The sequence below is a fragment of the Sinohyriopsis cumingii genome, chromosome 17 (genome assembly GCF_028554795.1).
Source record: "Sinohyriopsis cumingii isolate HCF-2022 chromosome 17, ASM2855479v2, whole genome shotgun sequence".
Taxonomy (NCBI): domain Eukaryota; kingdom Metazoa; phylum Mollusca; class Bivalvia; order Unionida; family Unionidae; genus Sinohyriopsis; species Sinohyriopsis cumingii.
Window position 1 is genome coordinate 13,415,812 of NC_142977.1, and position 19,665 is coordinate 13,435,476.

A 19,665-nucleotide genomic window follows, 5' to 3' on the forward strand; every position below is an offset into this window, starting at 1 on the left:
GAAGGGGCAGCATGTTGACACCTGAAAGTGTTTCTGTTTTGTCATTGAATGTTTGCAAACATAATGTGAGAAAAATATGAAGTTTTTCAATCATAATTATCAAAAAGACACCATGGAATATAATGTTCATTTCATTTATTTTAAGTGCAGTAAGGAGGACGTACTTGCACTTGGAATGTAGTTAAAATTACAGTACAATTTTAAGATGTGTAATCAAGCTTTAGAGCCCATGACATGGCTCATGTGATTTGGATTTCCAGAACTAAAAAAGTACATTTTGAGGAAATTCAGGATACAAAACTCAAGTATATTTTTTTGTCATTCTTATTACCAGCTAAAGAAGACACATTTATGTCTTGTCGCTTGCTTGTTATTTGTAGGGACCCAGCAATTTTATGACCTGTCTGGCATCTATCACTAGCCTAAATCTGAAACATTGTATCAAAAAAGTTAATATGGAATATTGCAAAGCAGCTTTTATGTGGCAGTCCACAAAATATCTGCTTTTGTTCATTCAGAAATAAATTTAATCAAACAAACCACAAAGCATCTACTATATGGGTGTACATGATTTGTTTACAAAGTAGTTACTAATACACTACTGCAAGTGAGTGCAATATGAAGGTGTGCAATATTGTCAAATACTGCATGATTCTGACAATGTAAAGTTAAGAGACAAAAATGAGCATATAATAAGTACATATATATGATCTGTTTATAACATCAACAGTGTGCACCTGTTTTGGTGAATTATGATCTCATAAACTACAAATCCATGCAATTCACAAAATGGTACAAAGCTTTCAGCACAAGTCATTGAGGAATTAATAACAGCATTGACCAGAAACCACACATGTTCACATTCATAAAACTATTTTAAAAAATTGAGTACAACTGATCAAGGTGAAATGATACAGCTTTGCTGTATATTGATTTGATTCACAATTTACAGTCTATGATATATGATACACTATCAAGACAGATATCATCTTGATGGTCTTTTCAGCTTTAGAAAGTCTCTCTTTCGGGTGGTGCCTTTTTAATGTGTGTTGACATACTGGCTGTATTTCTAGTATGTGTATATTTATTATCTATTCATCCATGACAAGATTTGAAAAACTTCCAAACAGACCACCAATTAGGTGTCAGTGATTTTTATTCAACATTTCTAGAGACAGCTAACAACAAAATCCTTCACACTGTACCTCCTGCAGATGCAAAACACCTGCCACAGATACAGACACTTATTGCTGTGAGTGAAAAGAAAATTATTAAAAATGTTCACTACCCATCTACAAATTATCAAGGTGGCAATAACCTGTGCAGTTTGGAATCTGCCCCTTGCAGATTCTGTGCTAATGTTCTTTTTTTTTTATCCCAATGGCATGTTCAGTTGATTACATATATCAACATAAAATGTGACATTCCAAACTTGTTTCCAATTTGCACATCATTTAACTTTTCTCAGTTGCTTTGCATCTTTTTCTATTTAGTTTGGATGCCAATACTTCTGTGTCACACAAGGAATAAGCTAGTTCAGTGGTTCCCAAAGTGGGCAGTGGGATTACCAAGGGTATGTGTGCTCTTGCTGAATAATGCTTTGTGTGGGGTAAGGTGGGGGGGGCGATGAGGATAACCAAGGGGGCCGTGGCCCGAAAAAGTTTGGGAACCAATGAGGTAGTTAGTTCGGACTAGTAGTTATTGTTTTACTCTGGACACAAACAAATAATAACCAACAATCAGAACTGAATGTAACATATTCCACTGTGTGACACATTGGAAGTGTAGCCCTCTAATTCGACACAAGCAGACAAGCAACAGTGAAATGATCAGTACAGTAATTACATCACATAAGGAGTGTCCTCTTGAAGTTGATATATGTTGTCAGTGGCTGAGTATACAGGCAGCATAAACTAATCTGCATGGATATGGATTGGTGAGAGGGGGCAGATTTCAAAACATGCCAGTTCGTCAACTTGCATCTGCTAATTTGTAGGAGGCTAGTGGCTGTTTTTCATTATTACTGACATAAACGTGTGTGCCTGCTATGGCCATCTCTGATGAAATGTTAGTTTAAAGAATAAAAAGGCAAACAACATAATTCATCCCAAATGCTTAAGATTAAAGACACATGTATAGGGCAAGTATCATTCTGTATCAATTCTTCACCTCTTGTATCAATTATATATATATATATATATATATATATATATATATATATATATATATATATATATATATATATATATATATATATATATTGTTTCACCCCTAACAACTAGGTCCAAAAGAAGCAAATAACAATCCTACACTAAGCTAAAAAAAACCTGACAATCCATACTGACAATATCAATTTATATATATATATATATTGTGAAAATGTTTTTCAAATTTATCATCAAATTATAAAACAGAGGGTCTGACTTGTTTTCAAAATATAAAAATGACAAAACAGTTATTACAGCAACTGATTCTATGGCTTAGATTTGATTTACTATTTGTTCAGAGACCTACTAAAGAGGGCTCACAAAGATTCAAATATTTATGAGGTATTTTGAACAGTAATAAACAGTAATTTATGAGGTATTTTGAACAATAATAACAGTAATTTATGAGGTATTCTGAAAAATAATAAACAGCAATTTATGAGGTATTTTGAACAATAATGAACAGTAATTTGAGGTACATGTACAATGAAAACAGTAATTTATGAGGTACATGTACCATGAAAACAGTAATTTATGAGGTATTTTGAACAATAATAAACAGTAAGCTATGAGGTATTTTGAACAATAATAAACAGTAATTTATGAGGCATTTTGAAAAATAATAAACAGTAATTTATGAGGTATTCTGAACAACAATAAACAGTAATTTATGAGTTATTTTGAATAATAATAAACAGTAATTTATGAGGTATTTTGAAAAAATAATAAACAGTAATTTATGAGGTATTTTGAAAAATAATAAACAGTAACTTATGAGGTATTTTGAACAATAATAAACAGTAATTTATGAGGTATTCTGAACAACAATAAACAGTAATTTATGAGTTATTTTGAATAATAATAAACAGTAATTTATGAGGTATTTTGAAAAATAATAAACAGTAATTTATGAGGTACATGTACATTAATAAGAATAACTTGCCATGTTTTTAATCAATTAGAATCAAGACACTTTTTCTTTTAGTAAGTGGTGTGATAAAAATCAAATATAAATTTCGCTGCAATTTATGACATAACATGTCAACATACGTTTTGTTACAAACTGTGCCACCAACTCCCATGTAGCCTCTGTTACACTGACAGTAGAAGCTGTTGTACGTGTTGATACAAGTAGCATGGGCATGGCAGTTGTCAAGGCCGAGACGACATTCATCAATATCCGGGCACATCTGGTATGACCATGAAGCAGGGTCCGATGCAGAAATGTTGGATACCTGGCTGATTAATGCAGAGCAGTTCCCTCCCCTGTCAGGTCCTATAAGGGATAAACAATTTTCTACTGCAAATGTGAAGCATAAGAAAGGAAGGGGAGAGTTAATTTTCTGAAATGAAGGATTTAATATTGAAATAAAGATTGGGCTCGTAGAATATGATGTTAAGTTTATGTACAGTAGTCCCCCTCTTATAAGGCCACCCCTAATGCAGCAGGGAAGTGGCCTTATAATGCAGGTGGCCTTTCTAGAGGGGGATGACAAATGCGAATAGTAAATACATATGAAAAAAGTCACAAGTACATTTAATTTTAAATATTTAATATTTTCATTAAAAAATAACATGCATGTGAAATAAATGTAAAACAAACTGTGTCATCATTTTCAAAAGAATGCTATGAATAACCACTGATATAGTTTTAAAACTGTCTTTATAATTATGTTACAGATCACATCATCTGTCACTTTGTTGGTAACAGTCTAAAAAACAAACCAGTCTTGTCACATTAAAAATATCCTTGCTGTCATATCCCCTACATATATCGTTTAGTCTTTTGTTCCAATCTTCGACAACTTCATTATTAACATCAGCTGATGCTCCACTAAGGACAGAACACTTAATATTGTGTCGCACTTGAAATCTGTGCAACCATCCGTTACTTGCGGTAAAGTCGTCATATCCCAATTCAACTGACAAAATTGTTGCTTTTTCTTGTCATTCAAATCAGGATACAAACGTCTCCAGGCTCAAACAATCTTCCTTTCTCTGTCCATTTCACCTTCCCACTTCTGCAGAATTGTTTCATTATCGTTCACAATATTGTTTATCTGAATCTTCCCAACATTAGTTTTCTGCAAGGATCCTCTACGACCCCGCCACCCCAGTCAGCTGAATTACTTTCACTTTCTCTTCTAAACTGATAATTTTTCTTTTCCTCCATGACATGTTGATCTTTTTGTATTAAGTTATTCATGTTGCCAACTACAATACTGATAAAACAATTTTGTATGTATCTAAACAAATTGCCATGTGTTTTTAAAGGAAGTGATCTTGTCACGTGATTCGTTAGTCGCAGTCTGGTACCCTATTGTTTTTATATGTTTCTTTACACTAAGTAAGAGAAGCCATAACGGCTTGATATGTGCCATTAACATCACGCAGATTTGACCTCGCGGCCGTTAGGATTCGTAATTTTGACAATTATTGTCAGTAGTAATAGCCACTGATCATCAAAGTGAACAAGCTCAACGTCTTACTAAGGGAAGCCATAAAGCCTATCAAGCCATTTTCCTGCTGACTTGGGTATTGTACATCGATACTGCCACTTCTCAGCTGTTACTACTGTTCAATAATTGTAATCTTAACAATTATCAGTGACTAAACTGGACATCTTATGATAACACAGCAGTAAGGCTAATTGGATTGCATGTACGTACCCTTTTGTATGCATTAAAATTTGAGTCTTTCTCAGTTTTTATGGAATAAATTTGGCTTCTCGTGAGGCGTAAATGATATAATATTAACCTTTGTGGTAAATGTACTTTACTCAACACTTCTTTCCGTAACAAAAACCTGACATCGGGGAAACAGAAATTGGATTACTTAACACACGTTATGAATAAAATACTGGTTCTGGATACATACTCAAATAAAATGCGGCCACTTGTGAGGGGTAAAGTTTATATTATTGCACTAATATGCTAGCCGCTGGTCGTGTTAGCAGGGTGGCCTTTCGCGAGGGGTACTTTTGAACACAAACTCATCCATGCCAATGGATTCTGGCCGTAAGGAGCGGGTGGCCGCTGGTCAGGGGGGCCGTTCAAGAGGGGGACTACTGTAGATGGTTGAAGTCAGCATGAATTCTGCAATCATGCACCCTGTACCCTTTACGTATCAAATCTGCTAATCATCCAGAATTGAAATAGTTACAACTGAAACATATGCATTCAACAGAAAAAATCAAAAAATGTTCTGCACAAATTTTAAAAAGTGCATGAAAATGAAATAGAACGACCATGTCTTTCAGTATTGATTTCTTTTAAATAGTTTGCTAAATACACTGTATTTCAATAGAAATCACTATTCACTGGATATACAGAAACTTCTAAAACTTTCATGTCTGAAAATTGCTCTGTCACTGCTGCAAAGTTCAAGCATACTGCTGTTCCAACAAAAACTTTGCGGAATCGCTGACAGTATTATTCATTCATGGCATAACTCACTTCAATTTGTTGGTTATTTTAGCTGCTTATAGTCTAAAAACATGCCAAAAGTATGGTATGTTAGTTTACAAACAATTAAATATATTAAATAGATCCTCTCTCTCAATATACATTTCAATAAATGTATTCCCTGAAATGGATAATTTTACCAAACCTGTATTCCATCTTCATTCAATTTATGCACCACTTGCATTACGTTGTCATTTTTTGTTTGTAGTCTGAGACATTATGATTTTATGCTTATCTCTTCCATTCATCATTTCTTTCCATTTCACTCATTTGGAATGACATGATCACATGCCAAAGTTGGGTTTTCAAATTTCAGAAATGTTAAAGGGAGAAAACTATCACCATCATATTTTTGTGTTAATAAAAGTATGATTAATGAATCTGCAATATACATAGAATACAAACAACAATGAATTTAAACCAAATATATAATCCCAACTGCAACAGGTATAAAATTCAAGCTATATATTAAGTTAACAATTTTAATTTCTTATTTTGTTTCCTTCAAATAAAAATTGTACAGATACAACCAACGGTGTGAAGATGTTGTCGCATCATTAGTGTATTTTATAACTGCCTTGATAAGGGTAATGTTGACGTTTGTAAAAAGTTAAATACTGCCTGTCAATCAGTTTGTAAGAAGTTTAATGTTCCCTGTCAATCAGTTTGTAAGAAGTTTAATGCTGCCTATCAATAAGTTTGTAAGAAGTTTAATACTGCCTGTCAATTAGTTTGTAAGAAGTTCAATACTGCCTGTCAATCAGTTTGTAAGAAGTTTAATACTGCCAATCAGTTTGTAAGAAGTTTAATACTGCCTGTCAATCAGTTTGTAAGAAGTTCAATACTGCCTGTCAATCAGTTTGTAAGAAGTTTAATACTGCCTATCAGTTTGTAAGAAGTTTAATGCTGCCTGTCAATCAGTTTTGTAAGAAGTTTAATACCGCCTGTCAATCAGTTTGTAAGAAGTTCAATACTGCCTGTCAATCAGTCTGTAAGAAGTTTAATACTGCCTGTCAATCAGTTTGTAAGAAATTCAATACTGCCTGTCAATCAGATGTAGGATTCCCATGTGAACATGGTTTTGATGGAAAATATAGTGGCAACTTAAAAATAATTGATTTTCAATCCATTCAACATTGTGATTCATTTCACTTTGTTCATCATTCTGCATTTGTGACTTCAGGATTTCTAAAATGCATTCATCAGTTTGTTTGCCTTCATTTGCATTCTGGGCCCCGAGTGGCCGAGTGGTCTAAAGCTCACACCGTTCCGGGTCACTGCCATCTCACCTCTGTCTGCGTGTGTCTGAGTCTCAGGCTCGGCTAACATGGGGATGTGAGAAAGCTTGCCAGTAGCTTCTTGTGGGTCGGTGGTTCTTCCCCGGGTTTTCACGGGTTCTTCCTCCACCAGTGATACTGTCCACCATATATAGCTTATCTTGTGTTGAAAATGGCGTTAAACCCAACAACAACAACACTCTGCATTCATCATTTCATTTGCATTCCTAATGAGTTCATTCTGCATTCTGTTTGCATTTGCTGTTCATTTTGCTCTGTAACCTGTTTTGTGTCACTGGTAAAGCTATCCACTTCAAGGTCTTGTATACATTACCTGAAAAATCTCCATCCACACATCGGCCATATGTAGGGTTGTCCTCATTTGCACACCATCCACAACTGAACTGCTTAATGCACCTGTCACAAGTGTCATACGTGGAGCAGTTCCGACAAGATGGAAGTTGGCTACCCTCATTATCTATCCACTCAGTACACTGTCCATATAAATGTCGTGTGATATAGTCAGAAAATGGGAGGCAGGTATGAAGATTTTCACACCATGCACATTTCTTCTCCATGATACAGTCACTGCATGATTTACGGCTGTAAAGATAACAATATTATGAAAGAAACTGGAGTAATATGAATAAAATGGTTGCATGATTTAAAAACAAAGAAAAAAGTTGGAATTAAGGAAATATTTTCATGACAAAAATGTAAAATTGATCTTGGAAAACTATCTCTAATACAATGATTTGCCTTCTAATAACAAAACATTGTCAGTGAAGGTTGTTGTAAATTCTGTTACTTTAAAAGAAATAAACTCTTACTAAATTGAATTCCGTAGCACATGTTTCAATAATACTGATATTTAACATTTTAACATAGCTGGCCATGATTATTTCTCTACCTGATTAAAATCAGATCTTAATACAATTTTATCATTATGCTGTTAACATGAACCATCACTAATAAGTAACAGTCACATTGAAGGTCATCTCCACATGACCCCAAGACTAGCAAGTCACATTGAAGGTTATCTCCACATGACCCCAAGACTAGCAAGTAAGTCACACTGAAGGTCATCTCCACATGACCCCAAGACTAGAAAGAAAGTCACACCGAAGGTCATCTCCAGATGACCCCAACATTAATAAGTAACAGTCACACTGAAGGTCATCTCCAAGTGACCCAAGCATTAATAAGTAACAGTCACATTGAAGGTCATCTCCACATGACCCCAAGACTAGCAAGTCACACTAAAGGTCATCTCCAATGATCGCAGCGTTAATAAGTAACAGTCGCATTGAAGGTCATCTCCACATGATGCCAACATTAATAAGTAACAGTCATACTGAAGGTCATCTCAAAGTGACCCAAGCATTAATAAGTAACAGTCACAATGAAGGTCATATTCACATGACCCCAAGACTAACAAGTCACAATGAAGGTCATCGCCACATGACCCCAAGATTAGCAAGTAAGTCACATTGAAAGTCATCTCCACATGACCCAAAGACAAAAAAAAGTAACATTTAAGGTCATCTCCATGTGACCCCCAAGACTAACAGGTAAGTCATATGGATGGTCATCTCAACATGACCCAATCGCTAATCAGTAACAGCTGCATTGAAGATCATTTCCACTTGACCCAGCACAAATAAGTATTCAATAACTGTGCTACCAATCAACATCCAAAATTCATACATCATGTAGCACTATGTCCCCCACCCCTACACATACCTCTGACATTCAACTGGACATGTAACACTATATGTCCCCCATCCCTACACATACCTGTGACATTTAACTGGACATGTAGCACTGTCCTCCACCACTACACATACCTGTGGCATTCAACTGGACATGTAGCACTGTGTCCCCAACCCCTACACATACCTGTGACATTCAACTGGACATGTAGCACTATATGTCCCCCACCTCATCACATACCAGTGACATTCAATTGGATATGTAGCACTTTATGTCCCCCACCCCTACACATACCTGTGACATTCAACTGGACATGTAGCACTGTGTCTCCCACCCCTACACATACCTGTGACATTCAACTGGACATGTAGCACTATATGTCCCCCACCCCTACACACACCTGTGACATTCAACTGGACATGTAGCACTTTATGTCCCCCACCCCTACACATACATGTGACATTCAACTGGACATGTAGCACTTTATGTCCCCCACCCCTACACATATCTGTGGCATTCAAATGGACATGTAACACTTTATGCCCACCACCCCTATACATACCTGTGACATTTAAGTGGACATGTAGCACAATGTGTCCCCCACCCCTACACATACCTGTGACATTCAACTGAACATGTAACACTATGTGTCCTCCACCCCTACACATACCTGTGACATTCAACTGGACATGTAGCACTATATGGCCCCCACCCCTACACATACCTGTGATATTCAACTGGACATGTAGCACTATATGTCCCCCACCCCTACACATACCAGTGGCATTCAACTGGACATGTAGTACTTTATGTCCCCCACCCTTACACATACCTGAAGCATTCAAATGGACATGTTGCACTATACACCACTCCCTCGATAACTCGTGCACATCGGGGTCCAGAAACATCGACCGCACTATAAGCGAGTTATCGAGGGACCTATAAAATAAGCCCAAAATCAATAAAGTAAGTGACGACATAACGGAAAAATAAGGGGGGGGGGGTAGGCAGATTATACTGTTGAATACTCACTTTATAATCGTTCTGAGATTAACTGTTAATAAATATCTCTTCATAACGGTGTACTTTATTATTTTCTCATAGGACAACATTAAAAATTTCAGGATAAATTACAGTATATTGAGGCGATCATCGAAAACATTATTCCACGTGGTTTCTGTTCACTGAACATGTGTACCACTTCACACATTGTGTACTACTTAACTAAGTTTTATGTTCAATTGTATACATTCTAGTTTTATTGTTTGAGCCAAATTAGAAGTTTTTTATACACAAAAGATTGACTCTTTTCGAGAAACAGTGTCGATCGAACGATAGATAGATAGATTTGAATGCGATAGAAGTAAAATGGAAAACAAAAAAAAACAAGAGTTAATCAGTACTGACATATTTAATTGGTCTACAAATTTAAAACAACGTAAATTAGAACAAGTTAATACTTGCCGTTTGTGCCACGCTTGACAAATATCAATTCACTTTTTGAAAAAATCAGTTAATTTTTTTGGTGTGTGTTACTCCTTGGTTTCTCTGCCGCCGAGCAAAATCCCTCAGATTTCTCAACTGCATGAGCTTTACGTAGTCAACATTTTGGGTCTCTAGCCACCTTAAGGCAATATCAAAATATTTGCTTCCTGTGTAGAGGGGTGGGGGTGCAACATCTGTGTCTGCATCACTTTCAACACTTGTGTTACTCCAGTTAGAATCGTCTTATGCTGCAAATTTGTTCGCTATAGAAATAATTATAGTTTCATCTGACATGTATTCGGCTGTAGGGCAATCATTGTCAGCACAAATCCACTCCTCCATCAAGAGAAACGCCCATCTCAGGACCATGAGTCTGTACTAATTTCTCTCAAACAGCCTCGGCATTAATGACATCAGTTTCGCTGAAACATTCGAAGTCACTATCGTCGTCGTTGTCTCTGTTACTATTTTGCTTTATGTCAAAGGCAGCTCCAAGACCCTTAATCCAGTACCCGAGGTCTCTTGTAATCGATTTTTTTTTTTTAATGCAGCAAACACTTCCCCAAGTTGTTGATCAAAACAAAGCCGGCATGTACATGTAATTAGGTTCTCACAGAAGTACTCACGGGTTTCGATGTGACGGTCGATCGACTCTTTTCATGTTTTCAATGAACAGACTATGTTGTGATTATAATGTTTACACTGAAACGGAATTAAAGGATTAGAACGTGACTTTCACACAGGAAGTCGTTTAATTGGTGTTTATTTCATTCTCTGTTGCCACCTGTTAACATTTACCAGAAGTTTTCATTGATCGCTATTTCACCTGACTGTTTATTTACAGTATAATGACAACTATTTATCCTAAAAACTTACATAATATATGATATCTTTAAACAGAGGTCTCGCTAGGATTTTAAAACTGGGTCTTTCTGCCTCTGAATTCAATCACTAAATATCAGTATATTTTCTCACTCGGCCGCCAAGTCACAGCCTTTGAACTAGCCGCCTAGCTGTTGCATCATGTTCTTTTTTTTTTTAATGTACCACAAAGCAGGTGGCTGAAACAGGACCGGCAAATCTTTGAATTTTCCCGCGCACCTATTACATGCGTACGGAGGATTCCTGCCTCAGTGATTTTCTGCGTCCCAGGTCAAAAATTGGCATCCAAATACGCGTAATTAAGCGTTTTCAAGATCTCTGAAATTAATTCTTCTCTAGAACTTGCAAATTGCAAAATATGGATTATATTTTTACGGGCATTAATCACCATTTTCGATGATAAAACGAGCAATGTATCAAGGTTTAATTTATCAATTCTTATCGTAATTTTTTTCATGTTCAGCATATTTTAAAGATATTTTAAATACATTTTGTCTGGAAAAAATCGGGAGCCAAGACGGACACCGTGTTATAAGCGGGATCGCGAGTTATCCGGGCGCGAGTTATCGAGGGAGCGGTGTATGTCCCCCACCCCTACACATACCTGTGACATTCTTCAGGACATTCAGCTGATTTTCTGATGAATTTATCCAACAGTCTCCCTCTCCTGATACAGGATGGGTATTCAAAATTCCACTCACACAGGTAATTCTGCAACCAAAGAAAACACATACTTCCTTCAGAAAACCATTCTGCAAATAAGGTTGGTTTTGTATTCGTATTTCTTTTTGCTATTTGTGCTATCATAATGAGACATAGCCAGATGACACTAAGCTGCCATTAATACAGCCACAAGGAAATAAATTATTTGTTGGCTTTTACAAAGCTTGCTGCTTTCCACTCTCCTTTGTTACTTATTTTAAGAGCATAGACTAGTAACATCTGTGACTCAAATGATATCAGTGGGGTGTACTGTGAATAACCATTGTTCTACTGTCAGTGACTGAGTTTTCTGGATTGTTTTCTGACTGCACGCATTATTCAGCATGCAAAGGAGAGGTATGGCACTGGTGGAAGTAGCAACACGAGTACATCCACAGTCTCAACAGCACCAAAAAACAGATTGTTATATGCTCATTTTATTCCCTGTTAACTTTGCATTGTCAGAATCATACATTATTTTTTCATTCTTAGCGGTTTCTTATTGCACATGTGTGTCTAAAAATAGTTTTGTTTATTAGGAACTATCCTGATTGTAAACAATGTATGCTTATATCGCAAATGCTTTAGCTTTTAGTTTATTAGATTTTTTTGCTGATGAACTAAAGAAGTTGTTGAATCTATTTGAAAGTAAAGATGATACTGTGAATGATGTGAACTGAGTCCCAAAAGAAACGTTCAAGCTAACAAATGAATGGACGTGATATCCACCATGTCTACAACAAAAACATGAGAGATGCAGTATTTAAAATACCATTCTAATCATTCAAACAGTTATTCAGAAAAAATGTTCATAACATTTCATAAAATTGTAACATGTAATATCATAAATCTAATACAAAATTTTACTGGACAGCTGAATATGTCACATCATAAATCTAATATCAAATTGTACTGGAAATTTAAATATGTGATATCAAAAATCTGATACCAAATTTTACTGGACAGCTGTCATCTCATAAATCAAAGATCAAATTTTACTGGAAATATCATCCTCATACATCAGGGAGGAAAAAATGTACCGAAATATATTTCTTAATATCCCAAAAAATGTACCAAGATATATTTCTTAATATCCTAATAAATGTACCAAGATATATTTCTTAACATCCTAAAAAATGTACCGAGATATATTTCTTAATATCCTAAAAAATGTACTGAGATATATTTCTTAATATCCATAAAAAATGTAATGAGTTATATTTCTTAATATTCTAACAAATATACCAAGATATATTTTCTTAATATCCTATGCAATTAACACCTAAACTGGTAATGAACTCAACACGCGACTAAGTTCACAAGTGGATACATACATATACTAGAACAAATGAAAAGAACTGCAAAATTTTGTGATCATCTATCACAGATTTTATGAGGTAAACTTACCCGTGGTGTTCCTAGAGTGTATGTCAATTAACTGTTACCTATTCAACACCTTTCAAAACATGGTTATATGGTTACAACAGACACACATGGAGACAATTCAGACACTAAAGAGCGGAGAAATTTTCAAACACATCTGAATTTATTCATTAAATAAAAAAAACAAATATACAGATGAAAATATAAAGATAATTTTTCATTTACCTGTATTTGCACCTGTAAAATGCAATTTTGATAAGGTTACTTGGTTGATTTATTGCTTGTAGTAATGATTAGACCTCAGCGAAAAATGTCCATATAATGCTTGTGTCTCTACAAATAATTATATTATATGCAATGTAAAAACAATTTTCATTTCATTTCTCAAAAAACAAAGTGATCTTATACTAACTGTACAGCACTATAAGGGTTGAAGCATCTGAGGGACCCCTTGTACAGTCTTACTGGTTCTCTGACCAACTCCACTAAGTCCAACAAGAAAACCCTGATCCAGACCAAACTAGGCTAAGCCAATAGCCAGAGTTTGAAGGCAATGATCATATTTTCATACATTCTGCTATTGTAGTGTAAGTCCTTAATTTAAGCATTGTTTCCGTAAGCCTTTACCATAAAATACTGTGGGGGAAAAGTGACATATGTCTCACATGCTAAGCAATAAAACAATTCCAGCAATAGTACAGATGTACCTATACATAGTTATTTGCACAAAGATGCATAGTCAAAATAATCTGGCACAATACTTATACTGTAGTATGTACATTAGCAGTAAAATATAAAAGCAAAAAAGAAAAAGACACCAAGTTACAAAAGGTTCCTACAAAACAATCAAGAGATGTCTTTGTTACTCACCTGCGTACATTCCACACAATCCACATAATCTGAACACACCGGACAGAATTCCGGATCTGTTATTAACAGCTCTCTGCCAACACCAGTAAAACATGTGCTGTTGTCATTCACATAAGCAGGTCTACGCACACACTGAGACTGCCTGGCACACCATCCACAAGCTGTGTCAGTCATGCAGGCCATGCAATTATCATGAGTGTGACACATGCCAAGGTTGAATGGCTCCAAAAATTCATAATAGAAAAGTTGGTCCCTCTTCTCACCACCATTCCAGAACAGGCTATTTGTACACATCAAAGTTTCTTGATGGGTATGGACTTTGTCAGGGAGTTTGGCATTTAGTTCCATGTAGTATTTGTAGTTGCGGTCTGTGTTGGAAGAATTAAACAAGGCCGACTTATCCACCCGCTCTGCTTTAACTGCCAGTGATATGGATGCAGTAATGGATGCAACAGTCTCCTGAAAAGATAGAACATGTTTTATGTTCTTCATGTATGCAGACAATCTCTAAAATATATTTCTTCAAAAATATATTCAGCAGTTACTATTACAAGGCTGCAAGTGTGTGTGTGTGTGTGTTTGTGTGTGTGTGTGTGGTTAACTACAGATAATCAAGGACCAATTGAAATTATGTAATCAAAAAAGGAAATTATATCATACCATAAAATGCTTCATATGAATTTTAACTAATTTTCCATCTCCATGACAACAAAGTCTCAATGGAAATTAACTGTCACCCCTCTGTGTGTGTGTGTGTGTCCGTGTGCATGTGTGATTTGGATTTTTAATGTAGATTTAACAATTTCTCAGTCATACTGCTATATGTCTGCAGTGTGACAGATTACAGTGATATCTAGCACTAGGGCATCAAGCCACAGACATGTAGCATGATATCCCCACCCAGTCACATTATCCTGACACCAGGATGACCAGTCCTAACACCAACCTATTAATGCTGAGCGCCAAGTGAGGCAGCTGCAAGCACCATTTTATGTCTTTGGTATGACTCGGTCAGGGTTAGAACCCACGACCTCCCACATTCGATGCAGATGCTCTAACCAATTATGCCACTGGAGAGGTCAACTGCCACCTGACAAATGTGTTAACGGCTAGTACCAACATAGGAAACAAGGGTTCATTGATGTGCAGTGTCCCATCATCGAACAGCATTATTATGGTGCAGCTTTCTCCTCAAGGATGACTTTGGGAACTGTTAGGGTACTTAACATTTTCAAAGATTGATACTTTTACATAATAAGAATCCAAGCAATCCATAACAACTACACTGTCACTTACTGCCCATAAAGTACCCTATCAATAATTGCCCATAAAGTACCCTGTCACTAATTGCCAATAAAGTACCCTGTCACTAATTGCCAATAAAGTACCCTGTCACTTATTGCCCATAAAGTACCCTGTGACTTATTGCTCATAAAGTACCCTGTGACTTGTTGCCCATAAAGTACCCTATCACTAACTGCATATAAAGTTACCCTGTTATTGATTGCCCATAAAGTACCCTGTCACTAATTGCATATAAAGTACCCTGTCATTTATTGCCCATAAAGTACACAGTTAATACACTGAAGTTTATTTTACTGTGCTATTCTTAAGCTGAATATACATATCCCCATAGAAGACGCATGCAAAATTACTACATATACTTACTTACAAGTCCAAATGCAAACTGCACAGACCTAGATCTGTCATCACATAATGCACCAGCAGATCTGGATCTGTGCATTTTGTTAGTAGTAATCAGTATATCAAACAACATAGACCCTGATCTGCAAGCACATTATGCTACGGCAGATCAGGATCTTTGTTGTTTGCAGTTTGACATGACTTATAAGCAAGTATATATTGTACAAGAGGGCCCCAGGTGGCCAATTGGTCTGAAGTGCTCACCTTTACTGATCACTACCATCTTACCTATGTATGCATGGGTTAAAGTCTTGGGCTCAACTAATCTGGGTATCTAAGAAAGCTGCCAGTAGCTTTTATCAGGGTTTCCTGGGTCCTTCCTCCACCAGCTGGCTGCCATATATGGTTTACCTTTGCACTGAGAAATGGCATTAAACCCCAAAACTAACATCAACAACAACAGAAGTATATGAAGTACCCTGTCACTAATTGCCAATGAAGTACCTAGTCATTAATTGCCCATAAAGTGCCCCATCACTTATTACCCATAAAGTACCCTGTCACTAATTGCCCATAAAGTACCCTGTCACTTACTGCCCATAAAGTACCTTGTCACTAATTGCCCATAAGTACTCTGCCAATAATTGCCCATAAAGAACCCTGTCACTAATTGCCCATAAAGTACCCAGTCACTTATTGCCCCAAAAGTACCCTGTCACTTAATGCCCATAAAGTACCCTGTCACTATTGCCCATAAAGTACCCAGTCACTAATTGTCCATAAAGTACCCTGTCACTTATTGCCAATAAAGTACCCAGTCACTAATTGCCCATAAAGTACCCAGTCACTTATTACCCATAAAGTACCCTGTCACTTATTGCCCATCAAGTACCCTGTCACTTATTGCCCATAAAGTACCCTGTCACTAATTGACCATAAAGTACATTGTCACTAATCTCCCATAAAGTACCCTGTCACTAAATGCCCATAAAGTACCCTGTCACTTATTGCCCATAAAGTATCCTGTCACCATTGCCCATAAAGTACTCTGTTACTAATTGCCCATAAAGTATAAAGTACTCTGTTACTAATTGCCCATAAAGTACCCTGTCACTTACTGCCCATAAAGTACCCTGTCACTTACTGCCCATAAAGTACCCTGTCACTAATTGTCCATAAAGTACCCAGTCACTTATTGCCAATAAAGTACCCAGTCACTTATTGCCCATAAAGTACCTTGTCACTTATTGCCCATAAAGTACCCTGTCACTTATTGCCCATAACGTACCCTGTCACTTATTGCCCATAATGAAAGTGACACCAATGTCTCGCTCTTCACAGGCAAGAAAATATGATAAACTAACAGCATTGTTCAAACCCACCTGTCTCTCCCTTGTATAGTCCCGACTCAAATTAAAAGTTGTGTTGGCATTGGAGGTCTTCAGTTTTATGATGAACATGTTGCTGCCTTTGGGCCTCATATCCAGTGGGTAAATAAATCCCATCCAGCGAGTGGCTGAGTAACCAGGATGTTGATGCAGTGAACTGAACACAGCTTGGTCAGAACTGTTGTGAATGATCTTAACCTGAAATGTTGCCAGCATAGATTACATTCCACATGGGATAAAAATGATTTCTACTAATCATAACTGCCATCTGGGATAAAAATGATTTCTACTAATCATAACTGCCACATGTGATAAAAATGATTTCTACTAATGATAACTGCCATCTGGGATAAAAATGATTTCTACTAATCATAACTGCCACATGTGATAAAAATGATTTATACTAATCATAACTGCCACATGTGATAAAAATGATTTTTACTAATGATAACTGCCATCTGGGATAAAAATGATTTATACTACTGATAACTGCCATCTGAAATAAAACTTATTTCTACTAATGATAACTGCCATCTGTGATACAAATAATCTCTATTAATGATAACTGCCATATGTAATAATCATGATTCTACTAATGATAGCTGTCAGATGTGATAAACATGATTTATACTAATGATAACTGCCATCTGGGATAAAAATTTCTACTAGTGATAACTGACATGTGATAAACATGATTTCTACTAATGACAAGTGCAATCTGTGATAAACAAGATTTCTACTAACGATAACTTTCATCTGGGATAAAAATAATTTATACTAATGATAACTGCCATCTGTGATAAAAATAATTTATAATAATGATAACTGCCATTGTGGTAAAAATGATTTCTACTAATGATAACTGCAATATGTGATAAACATGATTTCTGGCCATCTGTTTCTGAGAAAAGTAACAACAAGATTTGGTAGCCATGTTGGTGGTCAATTCAGCACCATTTTCATTTACTACCAAACAGACGTAACAGCTTTTTCTAATTTGTCGATCCATTCAGAAGTAGCAGTGACAAGATTTCAAGATGGATGTCATGAAGGTCAAAATGGGTGTCTGAGGGGCACCATTTTCATTTATGACTAACCAGACATCATAAAAAGTCTTTTAGTGCAAATTCCATGTTGACACAACCATCCATCCAGAAGGAGTAACAATAATAAGATTTCAGATAAGCACCATTTTAACGAAGAACATACAGGTATCATAGGAGCCATAAAACTCCATGCTGATATATGGCCATCCATTCAGGAAAAGTAGCAATAATAAAATTTTCAAGATGGCAGCCATACTGGATGTCAGATCATCATCATTTTCATTTAGGGCAAACTACAGATCATATTAAGGCTTTCGGTGAAATATGCAAGTTGACATGATCATAACTGGAACAGAGGTGAAAATAAGATTTTCAAGATGGCCACTGTGGCAGCCATACTGGATGTTAGATCAGCACCATTTTTATTTAAAACCAACTAAACATCATAAGAAGTTGTTTATGAAAAATCAATGTTCATACAACCACCCATTCATATAAACAGCACTGCCTTGCACAAGGACGACTGATAGTCCTGTGAAATCCAATATACTGATACATGACTTAAACTGATATACGAGTAGCCACCCATTATTGATAAGGGGATTCAATTATAATAGTATCTTGCATGAGTTACTCTCCAAAGATGCTATTTGCATAATCCATATAGTATACAGAGGGGTAAGACAGTTTTTTTCCACTTTTCTAGAAAGGTTGGATTCCGGAGGTGTCATTAGTTAATTCCTAATATTAAATTATGTTAATCTATTTGGCGGATTATACAACTATCTATAACCTCTGAAGATTTAAAGAACAAATAAAATCTGTCAGAACCTGAAATGACAAGATCTTCTGAGGTCATGGAAATTGATCTTTCTGGTACCTTTTATCAATAACAGTTCTTTGATGTATGTCGTTGACTTGCATTCACTAAAAGTTCTTGATTTAAGATAATTATCCAAACTCTATGTCTTATTTGGCATACTTCGGCAACAGCAAACTTAAATACAATTTCTAATATCTTACTGAAGAGTAATGAATGTCACGGAGAAGAATGGTCACAAGGATTGATATAACAAATCAAGATTAATACCTTGTCAGGATGAGAGAGATTCATGGGAGCTTGATAGACGACAGAGTGTAGACCAGATGGATAATCTTCTGAAGGACACTGATCAAGATTTAATAGACTGGCACTCAAACCTCCCCACCAGCCCTCCTTGCCTGACTTGGTTAAATTGGGTCTCAGACATGTTCCCTGAGGATCTGAAAAACATCAGTAAGATCTCAACAAAAACAAAACAAAGATTTTTGTTAAGCTAGAATCAAGTAAATCTTGTATGAATCATGGGACCTTAACTTAGCTACATACTTCAAAGCATTTAATATTTTCATTTAATATCTTCATTTAAAAGTAATTGTTATAATAACTGACTTATTTCAACTGAATATACATTGATCATTTTTATTCTTGGAGTAAGCGTGAGCAGGTATTGTTATCAAGCATATTGCAAAACCATTCAAAAACGTCATTCAAGTTTATGCAACATAAAATTGTTTTATTCTAGTCTTTTCTAAAAAAAACATTTTTGGCAAGTCCCCCCTCC

The 19,665-nt window shown here is 36.0% G+C and overlaps 1 protein-coding gene across 3 annotated transcripts in view; it reads right to left on the bottom strand.

Annotated features, from left to right (window-relative positions):
• LOC149777776 (multiple epidermal growth factor-like domains protein 8) overlaps window positions 1-19,665 on the bottom strand; it is a 151,497-nt gene that overhangs the window by 80,904 nt on the left and 50,928 nt on the right. For all 3 annotated transcript variants that reach the window (XM_089938810.1, XM_089938812.1, XM_089938811.1), the window contains exons 7-12: window positions 19,152-19,324; window positions 17,010-17,213; window positions 13,984-14,442; window positions 11,633-11,739; window positions 7,283-7,551; window positions 3,258-3,483 (exon numbers count right to left, since the gene is read on the bottom strand). In XM_089938810.1, coding sequence (XP_089794936.1) covers window positions 3,258-3,483; window positions 7,283-7,551; window positions 11,633-11,739; window positions 13,984-14,442; window positions 17,010-17,213; window positions 19,152-19,324 — 1,438 coding nt within the window. The remainder of the gene's footprint in view (window positions 1-3,257; window positions 3,484-7,282; window positions 7,552-11,632; window positions 11,740-13,983; window positions 14,443-17,009; window positions 17,214-19,151; window positions 19,325-19,665) is intronic.